The sequence below is a fragment of the Hemiscyllium ocellatum genome, chromosome 20, assembly GCF_020745735.1.
Source record: "Hemiscyllium ocellatum isolate sHemOce1 chromosome 20, sHemOce1.pat.X.cur, whole genome shotgun sequence".
NCBI classification, from domain to species: Eukaryota; Metazoa; Chordata; class Chondrichthyes; order Orectolobiformes; family Hemiscylliidae; genus Hemiscyllium; species Hemiscyllium ocellatum.
In genome coordinates, this window is record NC_083420.1 from 46,873,390 (window position 1) to 46,892,481 (window position 19,092).

Below are 19,092 nucleotides of genomic sequence, written 5' to 3' on the forward strand. Positions count from 1 at the left end.
CTTAAAATGACCACTGATGTCTTTTTTCAAGAATTTCATTACTCCCCCACCCAAGTGATGGCAGCAACTCAATGCCATGGATAGAAGTCCAAAGCCAAGTGTCTACCCGAATTTAACAGAAAAATTATTTGTTTCTCGCTAAATTTGTGCAAAATCTGACATGAAATTAGATTGTTTTTGGGAGTTTAAGATGTCTTTTAAGTGTTTTATAATAGATCTCCAAAATAATCAAAGTTGTTAAAATTAGTCAGAAGTGCCCCGATGTGTGCCCATTACCTATTCTAGAAAATCCTTTCTTGTCCGCCCCAGATGAGACATTGAATCCACACTGCTCCATCACTTTCTTGCAAATTTAAGGGAATTGAAATCAAGGGTTATCACTGAATCTCCAGCTTCAACTCCATATTTTCCCAAATACCTGACATATGTCCAGGTACAACAACGTGCACAGCAACTTTAACATAATGCCATTTCCCCAAGATATTTTGTAAGGGCCTTATCAACAAAATTTGACACTGAGCCACTGGTATCAACGATGATCAAAAGCTTGGTGACAGATGTAGATTTTAAGAATAATCTTACTAGGAGAAGGGGGAGGTGCAGAGGCAGAAGAAAGGCAACAGCAAGGGATTTCAGAGCAGTCAAAAACCTTGTCACCAATGGTGGTGGGATTAACGTCAGAATGGTAAAAATTAAAGGAAAAAAACTGACAGGAGAACTCTGCAGTCATCAACTTCAATATAGAAACTGTCCAGTTTTAAATAATGGCTTTTTAGCTGGAGACATCTTAAAGTCTGAGTTAGTTCTTTTTCCCAGATTTGGGTGTAAACTAAGTTGGGCATTGTGATGTATTATCATTTCCAACACCCCCTGATTCAGGAATAGCAATGGGAGGTTGGTACATAGCAATGGAACGAGTTTGCAAACAGTCATGGGTTAAGGATTTTTGCACACCTCCATCTTTTCAACAAATCAGATGGTGATAACAGTCATCTCTGCCCAGTTGGCTTTGATACTTCATTAACAGGCCCTCAAATCTTGACAGTTTAACACTCTCCCATTTTCTGTACTTTTGCACATAACCTCCTGAATTGTGCAGTGAACTCAATGCAGTTCTGTATTACCAACAAGTCAGAGTAAAAACAGATGTAATGTAATGAGTAACATCTATACTGAATGATGTATTGAAATGACTACATAAGCAATTAGAACATAACATTCTACGCTTGTCTGCTGGCATATTTTATGAATAAGATGACTTGTAATTAATTGAGAGTGGGAGAATTAAAATTGCAGCCAAATTATCATAAGAACTGCCAAGTTAGTAACTTCAGTTAATTTATCAGTCAGTCTGGTTACTCTTCCTCATTAGTTTTCTTTTCAGTGTGTAATCACTGTGTCTTAACTGCACTAGTGGTCTAGAAAGAAGAAGGTGGTGCAAAAATAAATAGAAATCTTGCATAAATGGCCATACTGCAAGAATGAATAAGAGAACAAGTGGGGATAAAGTTATACAATAGCTAGCCTGAGGGCTTTCGAAAGAAGTGTGTTTGGGGCTCTTATGGAAATATTCTGTTTGTGGACTGAAACATCCTACTCAGATTCAGAAACAGTCATTTTGATTTTGAGTAATGGTGCCAAATAGGCAATATTTATTCAGATATGTCACTTCTGAATTTTTATTTATATTCACTTCAATGGAAATTAAGAAAGAAAGTACAATGAGTTGCTGAATCAATCTCCCAGTTTACAGAATCACCTAATGCTAATATGGCCTCCAGTAGTACAAAGCTATGTAGGTTACAACTAGACTTTAGTCGAAACAATAAGTAGCATTACTCAGACTGGTTAGAATGGGGAATTCACCGCCGCATGAAGTAATTGAAGCCAACACCATGGATACATTTTTTTCAAAAAAGGAGTTAAATAAACTCCAAAGAGAAAAACTTGAGTGGAATATAAACATGGGCAACTTAGCATTTAAAGAGCAGGCAGAGGTTATTCAGCCTAAGCCATCTCAAGCATTCCAAGGCGTGCAGGATGAACAAAGCACATCAAGTTTAAACAAATTAAAAAACAATCCTTGCTTAACTGAGATAGAATTTGAATTATCACTAAAAAGACAAAATCATTAGTATGTATTTTGTATCATCTCTTGTTCTAACTTGCCAAAATGCTGAGGGGAGTGTTAGAAATATAGCAAATCTTAAATCAAATTCAACCCACCTCAAATCTACCTACCCCTGGCTTGAAAGAAGCTAGGAAGTGGGGCTTTGAGCAAACAACAACCCCACTCACTCAAGAAAAATCCATAATTTAAATAAGGCAGCACTGATCAGTTTCTTCTGGTTTTAACTTAAGAGAAGCAATGATGGCTAGATGAAATAACCAAGTGTTTTTAAGGGCAGGAGAATCACTTTCTCTGACCCCCCCCCCCCAAGTAATCTGTTAAGTGAGCCAGCAAATGTCTTCCATTCCCAGGCAATCCAAACTCCTCCCAGTCTCTCCCAATGTCCTCATCAATGACCTCTCCACCCCGTATCCCTTCCTCCCATCCCTCCCGTACTATTGTCTGGTTTTGAAGGCAGACTCATTTACAGCCAGCCAGCTTTTCAATTTAGCTGGATACAGCATATCCCAAAAAAAGCTTAAAACGTTAGTGAGGAATTTCCTTGAACGTATTTAACTTGCATTCACAGGAAAAAGGCAGTTTTATTAAATAATCCCTCTCAAATAAAGGGGACACAGCTTTAAATTAAGGGGTGGCAGGTACAGGACAGATGTTAGGGGTAGATTCTTTACTCAGCGGGTTGTGAGTTCATGGAATGCCCTGCCAGCAGCAGGGGTGGACTCTCCCTCTTTATGGTCATTTAAGCGGGCATTGGATAAGCATATGGAGGTTATTGGGCTAGTGTAGGTTAGGTAGGCTTTGGTCGGCGCAACATCGAGGGTTGTATTTTTTCTATGTTCTATGTTCTAATAAACTAAAGTTGATATTTTTACAATTAGCAGGAATATTATGGCCTATCATGTGACTGGCATTATGAACATGGGAATGTACAATTTCACAAGCTACCCATAATGCATAAATGCTGTTATAATGTAGTTATATCTATTAACCAGTGTGATTTTGCCCACATTACAATTAGCCATTCCTTTCTCAAATACATGAAGGAACACATCATTAACTGCTTCTTTTGCAACACGAATTGCAAATAACCACTCAGCCTTTTGAATGCCTGATATGTATACTTAACTGTAACTGTCTTGCAATCAGAACTGTCATAATTGCTTCAGTTAGAGTCAAAAGTTAAAAATCACACAATACCAGGTTATAGTCCAACAGGTTTATTTGGAAGCACTAGCTTTCAGAGTGCTGCTCCTTCATCAGGTGGTCGTGGAGTCAATAAACCTAATGGACTATAAACTGGTGTTGTGTGATTTTTAACTTTGCACACCCCAGTCCAATACCAGCATCTCCTAATCAGTTAAAATCATACCACAATTGTACATATATCTCGTACCTCCATTGTAGAGTTGCGTATTGTTTCAGATTTTACTTTAGCTCAGTGGTAATGTTATAAAGCTGTTGGTCCCACATTCCATTGAAGAGATTCTAACATATAATCTGGGCTGACACTACAATACAGTACTGCAGGAGGGTTCCATTATTGGTTGTGCCATGTCCAGATATGACATTGACTTGAGACCCTATCGACCTGTTCAACCCAAGATAAAAGAGCTAATCACACTATTTGAAAACAAAATTAGTATAAAAGTCCTATTTTGAATGGAGTTAGGTTAAGGTTGCTGCTATAGTTCTTTATCAGTTTCCTGATGCTAACTATAATCAAAAGTGAGATTATCACAATTTTGGCCAGTAGATTGGTCATTGAGGGGCAAGTTTTACTCAATGGTTTGGACATACAAAAAAAAAGCAGAAAAAAGATCTTACCAGAGAATAACAATCAGTTCCAGTTATATGAATTAAAAAGGAAAATCACTATTGATCCCAAGCATTGCTTCAAGATATTGACTCAGAGGTAACAAAACCAACATGCTGCCTATTAAACAGGGAAAAAGTCACCTTAGAACAGAATCCTGAGGAATTATTGAAGTATAATTATCTAACAAACAAATAAAATAACTTGCAATAACTTTTGTGTAATAACATTACTGAACTTCTTGTTAAGTTAGGCTCAATGCTTCAATCAAATAAATGCTAAAAAAAAGTTTAATTTGTCCCTTTCTTCACTACCACTTTGAACAAGTGAACTCATTTTATTATCACATCATCTATAGCACATCACTCCAGCGAGATTACATGATTGAATGTACCCATCATGCGCAGATGTGCAGGAAACCAATTAACCTTTGAGGACAGCGCTAGTATCTCTACATTGAAAGCAAATACATAACAGGACTTTGATAGCTTTAAGATGACAGTGAATTTAAATAGCATGTCTCCCAGGTCCTTCTGCAACATCTAGTAGAAAATTTCAATGCGTTTGATGAGGGCAAAGCAGTTGCCTGAAGTACTTCATTTCTAAAATGTTTCTGAGCAAGCAAAATCACCTTAAGTAGTCTAGATCTTCTAGATCTTTGGCCAATATCTGTAGCTTTATTCTTATTGTAAAGTCCATGTATTGATTGCAGCCTAGTGGGCAGGCACTATTGCCTCCAGTGAGATGATGTTGTGGGATTTGTATATAATATACATTCTAATGTTACTTATTGGAATGTGGTGGTGTGAAGGAGGAGTGTCCTCTTTCCAGAGGACCACCAGAGGAGGCCACAGCACCAGACCCTGGTAGCCTGGTTGCAGCTGGGTCTGTGTGCTCGCCATGGTGCAGAGGAATGGCCAGCAGTACCACAAGGTCAATGACCTTCCCTGATCCACCATGGTAAGTAGCACACTGTTATTTCTGCAATCTCACATTCACTCGATACCAGTTACTGCTACCGACAAGGCTCACACTCTGTCACTCTCTTATCTGTGACCTCTTCTCTCTCTCTTTCTCTTATTGCTTGTCTAACCTCCCACGCCACTAATCGTATGTGGCCTCTCCACTGCCTACTTACGCAGCCAGGGCACCTCAACACCTTTTCCTCCATCAGCATCAGCACCAAGAGCCAAGCTACCCTCTTTCACCTCATGCAATTCCTCCCTTGATCACTCCCTGGTGTGATTAAAGTGGTCAGCGCCATCTGGAGCAGGGCGGTGTATAGCATATTGGAAGCCAATGCATTCGGCTTGCCAGTGATTAAGGGCCTGCAGGTCTGTGTCCAGTGCAATGCATGGCGCAGAGTGTAATGTATTTTCCCTTTAAACGGCCCTTGCATCTGTAGTCCTGCAACCCCCTCCCTCACACCCATTTTCCTTCCCAATGCCTTTTTTCATATTCTAGATTCCATTTTTTGCCTCTATGTGTTGACAAGGCCCAAAACCTTCAGTTCCCCTTCCGATAGCCCTTATTGGTAATTCCCCAGAGTCTTCACAACTCCCCAGTCCCCACCTAATCCATCTACATGAGTGCTCACCTGACCATCAGCTGCTGACATATGGGTCAATCGTACCAGGTGTGATCATAGATAGCTCCTCCACCCCCTTAAAACCAGGCCACACCTGACCATGGTTGGAACATCCTTTTGTCTTTCTTCCTGGTACCTGTCACCCTTTTCCCCCCTAGTTTCCGTGAATGGACTGAGAAGCTTCTTGAACCATCTATCCTGAAAGCCCAAGACAATAGGTGCCCTGATCCATGACTGATATCTGACTGAGTTCACCTATTGCCTCCCACTCAACATCTATGGAGCCACAAAACTGACTGTAACCCACTCCCTGCAGTGTAATCTCCCTGACCGAACACAACACAACCTGAACATGGCCAATTCCATGGACTTGTATCAGAGGTTGTCCTTGATTTACTGTACCAGGATTCTCTAAACTAACCGATCTCCATGAACTCATTCTCCACCTTGGCACCCTCAAACCACACAGGCCAAACACTTTAACCCTCCCCTCCCACTCTGCCAAGGACATGCAGTCCTGGGCCTCCTCCACTGCCAAACTCTAACCACCTAGCGCCTGGAGGAAGAACGCCTCATCTTCTGCCTTGGGGCCCTTTAGTCACATGGGATCAATGTGGATTTTACCAGTTTCCTCATTTCCCCTCCCCCCACATTATCCCAGATCCAACCATCCAACTCAGCATCACCCTCATGACCTATCCATCTTCATTCCCAGCTATCTGCTCCACTCTATCACCATTACCTCCACCTTCATCTACCTATCACACTCTCAGATACCTTCCCCCAGCCTCAGCCCCAGCCCCAGCCCCCTTGGGACAAGCCTCATTCCTGATGAAGAACTTATGCTCAAAATGTCAATTCTCCTGCTTCTCGGATGCTGCCTGACCAGCCTTGCTTTTCCAGCACTACACTCTTCAACTCTGATCTCCAGCATCTGCAGTCCTCACTTTCCCTCGGTATCCCTATGAATTTCATTCAGCACCATTTCCCTAAGCTAAGGCTGTTTACTTGCTGCATATGCAGTGTGTTTGCCATGAAAGCTTCTGACAATGATATAAGCGTAAGATATATGAAATACACTGCCATACAGAAAGATGCACACTCCCTCGACTGAAGGCCACTGACCACCAAGTGAATGTGTCTTGGTTGTTTGACTATACTAACAGAGATAGCAAGACAGGGCAATGAAAGACATGGATGCTGCATGATGCAGCCAAGTCCAATCTGTCAGCTGGGTGCCCATTTCTTCACATAAAGTGCCTTTGCAGCAGTCCATCAATGCTAGTGCACACAACAATGTGAGTCTGTGCCTCCCAAGCATCTTGTAAGTGGATTGGAGAGGTGGTACAATGGTCATGAAGGTCAAGGTCAGATATCACTGTCCATGGACAAGGGAGTATGCAGCTTAGTGCTCTGAGTGCTCAGCAACATGGAGGGATATCACCAGATACCCACTCCGACCTCCATGTCAGAATTCTCGATGTCCAGTTTGCCTGACTCCATGTCTTTGGTAAGATATGGAGTTAATATGAATGAGGTATGTTGTACCATTAATAAGGCACTTAACAGTCTTAAATCGGTAATTTGCCACTGCTGAGTGACAAACTCACCTTGCTGCTCAGCAAAAGGTTAAAAGATACAGCACATTGCTGTATCTTGACATTGAGATAGCCTCACCAGCCTTCTCATCTGATTCTGCCACAAATCTCACCATAACCCACATCACTCAGACCCTATAAGATTCAGCCAGATGTACATTTGCCATTTAAAGACATGTGATTTTACTTGACGCAGTCTTCATAGTCCTGATTACAAAAGAAAATATTGCATCTGTTGCTGTACTTAACAACTTAGCTCAGTTCCCCAGAATACCAACAATTCACCTTTTATTCCAATTTCTGCTGAGATAGTCTTAGGTTCTACCTCCTTACCTCCCTTAAGAGCAGAAAGGGCAAGAGTTGGCATGTAGTAGGCTTGGTGGCATAGGAAGACCTTTTGAATAATATTTTCAAAAAAAGTTCCCCAGATCAAGCCTTTGGTTCATGAATCCAGGTATCATGAATGATGGAGAATCAGGCTCAATGTTACAAAACAATTTGGGAGGTGAGGGGATGCCTCCTCCTAAAATACAGAGTCAGCTAGGTCATCAGCGGACAGTTTGACTTTGCGACTTACACCATTATCCCATCCCACCCCCATGAGTTGCAGGAAATGGGGGTGCGAATACTGGAACCAAGTCCCATTTGCTTTTTTGAAATGACCCCACAGTTCATCTGACATCTGGAAAATCCAAAGACATAAACACAAAGTTTAGGTTGAAATTCTAATGCTTACTGCAGTGCTCAATGTGCCAACTATTGGGTTAGATGCTGAATGGAGGCTTCATTTATTTTCTCAGGTAGATGTAAAGAATCCCATGCCATGTTTAAACAAGAGTAGGGTAAGCTCTCCCCAGTCTTAAACAATATTTATTTCTCAACTAGCATCACTAAAACAGATCTCATATTTTGTCAGACCTTGTTATATGTAAATTAGCGGTCTCATTTGCTACAATACATCAATGATTACATTTCAAGAACTTTGAGCTATGCATCAGTATAATGATTTAACAATGGCACCTCACAGCATACAGTTCAGGTAACTGGGACAGTGCATACTCCTACACTTTGCCTTTTTGGTTTTGATTGTCCAAAGCCATGTGTTAAATATACAAAGTATGCTTCGTTAAAATATTCACACGTTATTTTCAACCTGTAGTTCTATTCCAAATCTTTCTTTTGGTGGAAGAGATTCCTCCCCAAGAACTACCTCCTTAGATCCTCCATCTCTCAACTTCACTCTCCACCTTCCAAAGCCATCTGCAAACCATCTATTCCATCATGATTTTAGTCATCTCTTTTAGCCCCACCACAACTTAATACTGAAGGGCTTTTGCCCGAAACGTCGATTTCGCTGCTCGTTGGACGCTGCCTGAACTGCTGTGCTCTTCCAGCATCACTGATCCAGAATCTGGTTTCCAGCATCTGCAGTCATTGTTTTTACCTAACAACTTAATACTTGCTTTCTTATATAAAAAAAAATCTCTGATTACATTTCTCCTTCCTTTCATGTCAAAAGCTTTTTCCGAAAGTGGTAGGCACGACAACGTAAAGCTAATGATGTTAGTTGGTGTGAGTTTTTGCCTTTGGATGGGATAAACAACCTGCAACTGCCATGTCAGACAGATTGCACTGAAAAACACTTGCTCCTGTAGAAATTTGGATCTGGCAGATCATGTTAGTGTTTATATTTGCAAATTTGCAACAGGCTTGTCTCATCTCTGGATTACTTCCATCATGAAAGACAAGCTTTTAGCATAACTGACAACCCTCCACCAAAACAACTGTGGGACTGATCTTCAGAATGGATCCTTCCAGACTCCACTGGAATTTATATTCTCACCAGCATTGCTCTCAGGTCAATGGGGTAAGTAATTCTTCATGACTTATCAAACAGTTCATAGTTAGCTGGAATTGTTCTCTTTTAAAGCAGAGAAAGTCAAGAGGAGGTTGCATCGAGACTATCAATGTCACGGATGAACTGACAACAGAGAAACTATTTCCATTGACTGGAGAGGACACAAATAAGATAACTGGCAAAACAGTTTGTTGAAATGGAGAGAATTTCTTTTGGACAGTGAGTTATTGTCAACTGGAATGTACTGCCTGACAGGATGGTTGAAATAGATTCAATAATAATTTTTAGAGTGGAATTAAGTAAACATGGAGAGAAATATTTGCAGGGATGTAGGGAAAGAGCAGAGGAGCGGAACTAATTAGATGGCTCTTTCAATGAATTCGCACAAGTTGGATGGGCTGCACTGCCTCTTCTGTTATGTAATAAGAAAACAAGATTCTCAGAATACTGCAATAATATGTTGATAGAATTCAAGGTCTATGCCTCACATTAGTGAGTGTCAAGCTAGGTTTCAATGCTGTGGGAAACTGTTAGCTAGTCTTTCCACAGCATGGGATAATTGGCTAACTTCAAGCAGGCAAAACATGGGAAGTGTTAACACCAAACAAGGTCAATTGGTTCCTTGAGGCTGCATGGCCATTAATTTATTGCATTATGAATTCTACCTCACCTATTAATTTTCATCAGAGAGAGACCGATATCGATATTCCCTGATGTCGAGGTATCAATTAATTCATATAATTTTGTATTCAGAATACATACATAACCCTTCTGGCGGAGACACTGAAATACAAAACAATATACAGATAGAATTTGCATGAATTAAATCAAACAAGTAGAAAATATAGTGGAGAAAAAAAAAGATATGACTCCATTATTTTTAAGATACCCTCTTTCAGCCTGACAACACAATCTGCATTATTTCCCCATAGGAACACCTTCATTCATCCTGATGAAATATCCATGAACATATTGACAAATTAGTTGCAGGAGTATGTCAAACTCCCTACTCACAGGCTTAACCCTCATTATCCTGACACTGTGCACATCCTCTCTGCACTCATCCTGATATTGTGAACACTGCACATGGACACATCTGCATTCACCCTGTAAAAAGGAGTCTTATTATTATGCCTGTCAGTCATGCTATCCGTTCACCAGAACAGTAATTACACTTAGGTTATAGGGGGTCATTTTTTAGAATGACCAATAATGTTCAACCCAGTGTAACAGACAAAAATTTGTAACACATGCCCAGGAGCTCCAGAAGATTAAGATGAACTATTTGGCATTTCTTTTATGCCATCCATGCCTTGGGATGTTTATTATATCAGAGGCATTGTTACTAAGCATTCTGTACATAGAACACAGGAATAACGACTGGATGGAAAAAAGCTAAATAGAATGGAAGGAGCAAAATAATGACTTCTCATAATACATGAGCAACTCCTCAACATCAAAGCTGCTGGATTATCTCCAGTGGAATGCTTGGAACTTCACCAAATACTGAATAATCCAAAACTACTTTGAAGAATATCCAGAGAGAGCTCGTAAAATCTAATTCCTGTGGTGTTTTAAACCTGATATTGGTTCTTCAGAGGATGTTACATTTAAAAATACTTGGTATTGTACATTTTATTTTAAAATCCACACTTTGGTAGATTACCAAATGGACTTACTGTGACTGTCACACCAGTTCATACTTTTAGAATCTCAACAGAATCTTCCAGCACAAGAAACCATTTTGTCTGCACAATGATGCCAGCTATACAAATCAACAGTCCTGCTTTGTTTCCACAGCCCTACCTATTTTGTTTCCATTTCAAACACTTATGAATACTCTTGCAAAATGAAAAATTCATATGGATAAAAATTGAACATTTTTCTCTCCTGTATTAGTATGGAAACCAAATCAAGCAATTGAATTGTCTGAAGAATATTTGTTTTTATGCATTTTTGTAATCCATTTATATGAAACAGTTGCTGATTCAAGCCATCAAATGGTCTAGGGATTTTACTGTGTTGTTGTGCACTGCTAATCATTTACAGAAGACTCTGTCCTTGTTTTAAAAGTAAAGTCCCATGAAATCTTTCACTGGAAAAGGCAAATCAGGCCTTGATGTATACACTTAATGGTAAGGTCCTGGGGAGTGTTGCTGAACAAAGAGACCTTAGAGTGCAGGTTCATAGTTCTTTGAAAGTGAAGTCGTAGGTAGACAGGATAGTAAAGAAGGCATTTGGTACACTTGCCTTTATTTATCAGTGCATTGACTATCAGAGTTGGGAGGTCATACTGCAGCTGGACAGGACATTGGTTAGACCACTTCAAGTCATAAAGTCATACAGCATGGAAACCCTTCGGTCCAACCAGTCCATGCCAAACTAAACTAGTGCCACATGTCCATTCCTGACCCATATCGCTTCAAACCATTTCTATTTATGTATCTATCCAAATGTTGTTTAAACATTGTAATTGTACCCATATCCACCACTTTCTCAGGAAGTTCATTTCACACTCGAACCACCCAGTGGAAAAACTTTGCCTTGTGCCTTTAAATGTCTCTCTTTTCACCTTAAAAATGTACCTCCTGGTCTTGAAATCCCCATCCTAGGAAAACACAACTACCATTAACTCTATCTATACCTCTTATTATTTTATAATTTTCTAACAGATCGCCTCGCAACCTCCTACGCTCCAGTGAAAAATGTGGCAGCCTATCCAGCCTTTCTTTATAACTCAAACCTTCCATACCTGGCAAAATCCTGGTAAATCTCTTCTGAACCTTCTCCAGCTTTATAATATCTTTCCTATAACTGGGCAACCAGAACTGGACACAGTATTCTAGAAGAGCCCTCACCAATGTCACCAATTGAGGACTTCCCAATTCTTATACTCAAAAGGACTGAGCAATGAAGGCAACTGTGCCAAATGCCTTTTTAACTACCCTGTCTATATGAGACTCAAACTTCAAAGAGCTAGGTAACTGCACTCCTAAGTCCCCTTGTTCTACAACACTACTCAAGGCCCCACTCTTCATTGTATAAGTCCTACGCTCGTTTATTGTACCAAAATGTAATACCTTGCATTTATCCAGATTGAACCGGAATACTTTTGAAAAACTGCATTCAATTCAGGTCTCCCTGCTATTGGAAAGATGTTGTGAAACTTGAAAGGGTGCAGAAAAGATTTACAAGGAGGTTGCCGGGATTAGAGAGTTTGAGCTAAAAGGAGAACTGGGGCTATTTTCCCCCGGAGCATCAATGGCTGAGGGGTGACCTTGTAGAAGCTTATAAAATCATGAGGGGTATGGATAGGGTGAATTGCCAAAGTCTTTTCCCCAGAGTAAAGTAAGTCAAAAACTAGAAGTCATAGGTTGAAGTGGAGAGGGGAAAAATTTAAAAGGGACCTAAGAGGTAACTTTTTCACACAGTGAGTAGTGCATGTGTGGAATGAGCTGCCAGAGAAAGTGGTGAAGGCTGGTAATAATTAGAGCATTTAAGAGGCATTTAGATGGATACACAAATACGAAGAGTTTACAGGGATGTGGGCCAAATGCTCGCAAATGGGGCTGGATTAATTGAGGATATCTGGTTGGCATAGACAAGTCAGACTAAAGGGTTTGTTTCATGCTGTACATCTCTATGTCCCTATCAGTTTATTTTGCATTTGTATTTTGGTTTTGGTTCATGTTTATTTGGGTGCTTAAAAATATACTTTATTTTCCTCTCAACCCTCAGATTTCCAGCAGTTTGTGAAATTCTAGCACTCTTTAACTGACCATTCATAAAGTACCATTCATTCTAATGCTATAAGTAGGCACATTATTTAAAATAGAAGAACCTTGAACTAATATAGTGTCTTTCAAAACCTCAAGGCATCCCAAAATGTTTTACAACCAATTAAGTACTTCTGAAGTGCGATCACAATTATAAAGTAGGAAATAGGTGGACATTTGGTAAACAAATTGTGTGCAGCAAGCTCCATCAAACAGTAATGAAATAATGTCCATGCAATAGGATTTGGTGAAATTGGTTAAAGGATAAATACTGCCCACTTCTGTGAAATAGTGCAATGATTTCACCCATCTCAGAAGGCAGACAAGGCTTTCGTTTAATAACTCACTTGCAACTTGATATGGCTCACAGTGTTTTGTTTCTCTATGGGAACTACATCTTCCATTTGGAAGATTCAAACATACATTAAGAAACAGCAACTCAAAATAATTTTCCAACCAATTGTTGGTCTTCTTTGAAAGACTGACATAATTGTCAAAAAAATACAACCTGTTCATCTTTTAGTATTGTCCATCTTCAAAAGAATATCCGCAGCAACATTGGCATCTGTCGGACAATGTGGAAAATTGCCCAGGTATGTCCTGTACACAAAATAAAAGACAAATCCAACCCAGCTAACTGTTAGCCCATCAGTCTCCCCTCAATCATCAGTGAAGTGAACTGTATTATCAAGCATCACCTACTCAGCAATAATCTGCTCAGTGACATCCAATTTGGATTCTACCAGGGCCACTCAACTCCTGACCTCATTACAACATTGGGATGAAAAGTAACAAGTGCAAGTAATATTCACGCCACAAATGTCAGGCAATGATTGTATCCAATAGGAGACAATGTAACCTCTGCCCTTGACATTCAACAGCATTACTATCACTGAATCACCCACTATCATCATCCTGGGGTGTTATTACTAATAAGAAACTGAACTGGATTAGCCATTACAGTGGCTACTACTGCAGGTAAGAGGCGAGGAATGCTAAGTGGATAACTCACCTCCTGACTTCCCAAAGCCTGTCCACCATCTACAATGCACAAGTCAGTAGTGTGACAGAATACTCCCCACTTGCCTGGACGAGTACTGCTCCAACAACACTCAAGAAGCTTGACACCATCCAGGACAAAACAGTCAGTTTGACTGGCACATCACATCCACAAATTTCCACACCCCCAACACTGATGCTTAGTAGCAAGATGACTGAAGAAACTTGCCAAAGATCCTTCAACAGCAGTTTCCAAACCTGTGACCATTTCCATCTGGACGGACAATGGCAGCAGATAAATGGAAGCACCACTATCTGCACATTTCCCTCCAAACTACACTCCATCCTAAGGTGGAAATATATTTCTTCAGTGTCGCTGGGTCAAGATCCTGAAATTCCCTCCCTAATAGTATAGTGGGTCCATCTACAACACATGGATGGCAGTAGTTCAAGAAGGCTGTTTATAGCCATCTTCTCAAGGCCAACTAGGTCTGGGCTATAAATGCTGGCCAGCCAACCAAGGCTACATCCCAAACATGATATTTTTGTAAAAAGTCTGAACAAGTTAATTCATTGATTATGATAAAAGTGCATGTGCATGACAATAACATAACCCAATAGAAATACCCCCGACATCCCCTATTTCATTGGCAGAAATAGGAGACAGATAAAGCACAGTGGCCAATGACCTGTTCGCAAGCTTTTGCTTAAAGAATTACAATCAAATGGTTCATGGAACCAAAGACTGACTCATTGTCAACTTTTATTCACCCATACTTATCCCCACTTTATGGGTGAATCCTTGCACTGCAATCTACCTAATGACCCTACTTGGTATAAACTCCAATACTGAGGTCAGAAGACTGAATACATACTCATTGGAACAGTCACTTTAAACTATTCACTAAAACAGATTGACATTCAAAAGCCAAGATTCGACAATGTGCTTGATAACAACATCTCAGGGGAACAGACAACTTATGAACTACAGCAATTTGGAATTCTCTGCCAAAAGAAAAAGCTATAGATGGCAAGACAGTTGTACCTGTTAACATTGAGATCATTCAATTTTTTGGGGATAAGGGTGTCATGAAATGTAGAACAAAGGTGGTTAATTGGACTTCAGACATAGTTTAGTTTTGATCGAAATGAGCGGCAGTGTAGGCTGAAGAGTTCCTAGGTAAATGAGCTATTTTATCATCATTATTCTGGGGTGTAACCTGACAACAACTTTATGAAATGCTTTAAATACATTCTGATTTGCATATCCAATTATTTCAAACCAAATTGCATAATACTTGCATTTATTTTCAAGTATTAATCCCTTGCCAGGTTAACTATATATGAAATGTAAATACATAAACTGTGGGTGGGAAACCTGGGAAAAGCTCTGCAATGTGACAGCTAGACAATGTAATTCTACTAGAATTGGGTCGAGTTGTATTCCTTACAACTTGTTTCAGAGCCAAGTGCTCTCTTTGAAATGTTGCACAAAAGGTGCCAAGATCTCTTTAGTTGATTGTCTAATGGATCAGCTAAATACCTAAATCCTTCCACAATGAATGAGGCATCATGTTACTTCCCAAGACTTGTTTGTAGCCCAGAACTTGAATCAAGATAATGCTCAGAGTTTAACGTTGTAACTGAACTACAGGTATATGTATTGTTTAAATTTGGTTTTACATGATTAAGTATCACAAAGTGCAGTGTATTCAGGACCTTTGAATTTCACAAGCATAATAAACTAACTGAAATGAATTTGCTTTTAAAGGAAGTGTGCTCTCCTTGCCGGATTGCTATCCAGTGAGTCCTGACAAAAAGTGATGAAAAATCTGAGGCTGAAAAAACAAATCAAACCACACTCACATCCCCTCCCTCCCTTAAGAGGTGCTCAATATAAATTTTAAAAGAAATGATTTGTTTTGGAAGTGGGAATTGAATTGCCTAAAAACAAAATTTAACAGTTTTTATTTGGTCAACTGAACAATCGCAAAAGTAGCTTTCTTCCAATGTAACCTCTCAAGGACACAGATGTCAGTGTGGTCATTTTTCTTCAGAGCACTCATAAGGCATTAGAGTTTTTTGTCTAAATTTGTTGTTGAGTTCTCGTTAAAGCAGAATATAAATATGCATTGAACAAGTAAGAATGAAAGAGTGACTTATAATGAATCAGAAGCTAGCTAAATTAAATCAAACTATCATCTTAAAATTTTATAGGTCCCACTTTTTTACTACCGCAGCATGTTTCATCTAATTTACAAACTTGCCATTTCAGCAATTGGTAGCTATGGGAAATAAGAAATAGACAAAAAGAGGTCAAAAGACAGGATAAACAAAATTAAGGACTAAGGAAATGATTTGCTTTTCTATTTTGCCTTTCACAGCCTCAACATCTCCCAAAGCGTGCCATGTCCAATGGATTTGAGGTTCTGAAGCTCTGCAATATATGAAACGTCGCTTCCATGATCAAACCGGCACTCTGAGGCTGTGCAATCCATCACATATCCAGTTTGTGTGGTGTGTTCACTGATCTCAAGCGAAATGGGAATTGCTCTAACCCCATCCTCAGCCTGTGAAGGGCCTCTCCCTGATTACTATCCAGTGAGTCAAGACAGAACGTCTAAATTTGCAGACATGGACAGCAAACAAAGAACAAAAGAATAAAGAACAGTACACCATAGGAACAGGCCCTTTGGCCCACCAAGCCTGCACGGACATGTGACACCTTTCTAAACTAAAACCTCCCAGCTTCAATAAGGTCCATATCCTTCTAATCCCTGTCTATTCATGCATCAGTCAAGATGTTTCAAACGTTGTTATTCTCTGCTTTAACCAAATTCTCCAACAGCACATTCCAGTCATTTACCACCCTCTTGAAAAATATTTGCCTCTCACATCTCCTTTAAACATTCCAGCTTTTACCTTAAACATATCTCCCCTAGAAATTGACATTTCTACCCTTGGAAAAAGACTCTGACTGTCCATTCTACTCATGCCTCTAGTAATTTTGTAATCTTCTATCAGCTCACCCCTCAGCCTCTGACGTACAAGCAAAAACATGAAGCTTTTCCAATCTCTCCGCAGAGCTAATACACTCCAAACCAGGCAACATCCTGGTAAACCTTTTCTGTACCCTCTCCAGCATCCCCACATCCTTCTAGTAGTGTGGTGACAAGAATGTATTTAATATTCCAAATGTGGCCTAACTAAAGTGCTTTACAACCCCAACATGACTTGCCAATTTTTATACTCTATGAAAATGATGAAGGCAAGCATGTGATATGCCCTCTTGACCACCTTATGCACTTGCATTGCCATTTTAATGGAACTACAGACCTGTACAGCTGGATCCCTCTACATTCATGCTACCAAGGGTTCTGCTATTTACTCTCTACTTCTCTCCTGTATTAGACCTTCCAAAATGTGTTGCCCCATATTTGTCCTGATTAAATTCCATCTGCCAGTTCTCCACCCAAGTCGCTATATCCTCTGATAATCCTCCTCACTATCCAAAAATTCCCCAATCTTAGTATCATCCTCAAACTTACAAATCATTCCACCTATATTCTTCTCTAAATCATTTATATATACTTCAAATAACATGGGTCCCAGGACTAACCCCTGCAAATACTGCTAGTTACAGATCTCCAGTTAGAAAAACACCCTTCCAACACTACTCTGTCTTCTGTGACCAAGCCAGTTCTGTATCTAACTTACATTTCATCATGGACCTTATGTGACTGGACCTTCTGTGTTAGCCTGCCATGAGGAACTCTCTCAAAGGCCTTGTTAAAGTCCATGTAAATAAGATCCACCACTCTGCCATCAATCATCTTTGTCACTTGCTCAAAACACTCAGGTTTGTGAGACAGAACAGGATCCAGCCATACCTCTGCCTAAAGAATGGTAGAGCCAGTGACAGAAAACCTGCAAAGAATGGAATCATTCTGTCATACACACTCTCTAACTTAGCACTTCAGGAGGGCTACAGAGAACTATTCAAACGATGCAACTATTAGTAATTCAGTAACGCGACATTTGCAGTAAAAGTGAAACTGTAAAATGCTGATAAGTATTAAAAGAAAAATAAGTCAAATTAAGTAGTTCCATACATTCAAACATGACTCATATTGTCGAGTCTTTGCACAGGTCCAGAGATATATCAACTTTTTCACTGTTGTTATATTTATTACAAATGCCAAAGGACGGGCTGCTGAACACTTGTTTTTCCAGTGCCCACGGATCTCACCACATTTTTGGGCAACTCATTAGAACAAACATTCCCTTGATCCACCTGACAGTTCTAGTCGTCAGTTGCTCGGCTCTCCAATAAATAGTCGATTTTCTAGTTCCAAAGTTTGTCCGTATTCCAAATTTATCCCAATTGTGTGTGTTTACGTTCTCGTAAAAACAAAACTCTCATAGTTGCAATTACGATCATACGTTTCAGCCATTTACACATTGCATTTCCCCCCAAACACAAAGTTGTCTAACTTTTAAAATCCGAATTTCTTCAAACTAGTTACGAGCGTCACTCACAAAAACAAAAATCCCTTCAGTGAACACTGCACGTTTGACTTGCAGATAAAACTATCAGACCTGTTCAAAGACACTGCGCTCAGTACTTGGATTTGTATTCTGCATGGTTTGCCTAGTACGCAATTCCGCTTTATTTGCTCATCATGAAGATATGTGCAGAATTTAGGTACAGCTCCCACAAAGTTTACTTTTCAGCCAATAAGGTGGAAATAATCAAAGTGTGCGGGGAAAGTCTTTCCTGTAATGGTTCCCATTACTTAAACACTCAGTGTCTGACAATCAACCAAGTATTGCAGTTAGTAGGTCTGTAAGCTTACCTTGTAGACTCATTTTTATTGACCTGCCCCTGCTTTTGCCTTTCACCTGCTCCAACCTTTGTAATTCATGGCTCCTCCGATTAAACTCCGTGGAGCACTCAGCTCTGGCTAAGTCGAGTGCTTTCAGGTCGATCGCTTTTGGGATGCTGCCTTTGACAAAATGAAACCCACATTGCTTCAGAGCTGCTGTCAGGCATGTGGGCGGAAAGTTGTCAAAACCACCAACACGTTGAAATTTACATGAGCCCATGTAATCTGAGACTCTGCGCGCAAAACTGCCCCGACCCCCGTGATCAAGGAGTCGCGAAAAAAAACAAGACAGATTAATCGACTTTGTGTCGAACGAAATAAACGTCACTGACAAAACAGAGATAATGCAGGGAAATAATTTCTTATGCCTTTTAATTAAGAGTTAGTCACATATCTGGCTCGAAGCAAAATTGAAAAGTATATGGAACCAAGTGGCCACTAGG

The 19,092-nt window shown here is 39.9% G+C and overlaps 1 protein-coding gene across 2 annotated transcripts in view; it reads right to left on the bottom strand.

The window, feature by feature from the left end:
* The window catches only part of card11 (caspase recruitment domain family, member 11), a 229,217-nt gene extending 210,518 nt beyond the window's left edge, over window positions 1-18,699 (bottom strand). For both annotated transcript variants that reach the window (XM_060840331.1, XM_060840330.1), the window contains exon 1: window positions 18,620-18,699. In XM_060840331.1, the coding sequence (XP_060696314.1) occupies window positions 18,620-18,632 (13 nt within the window). In that variant the 5' untranslated portion in view covers window positions 18,633-18,699. The remainder of the gene's footprint in view (window positions 1-18,619) is intronic.
* Between the last annotated feature and the right edge of the window lie 393 nt (window positions 18,700-19,092).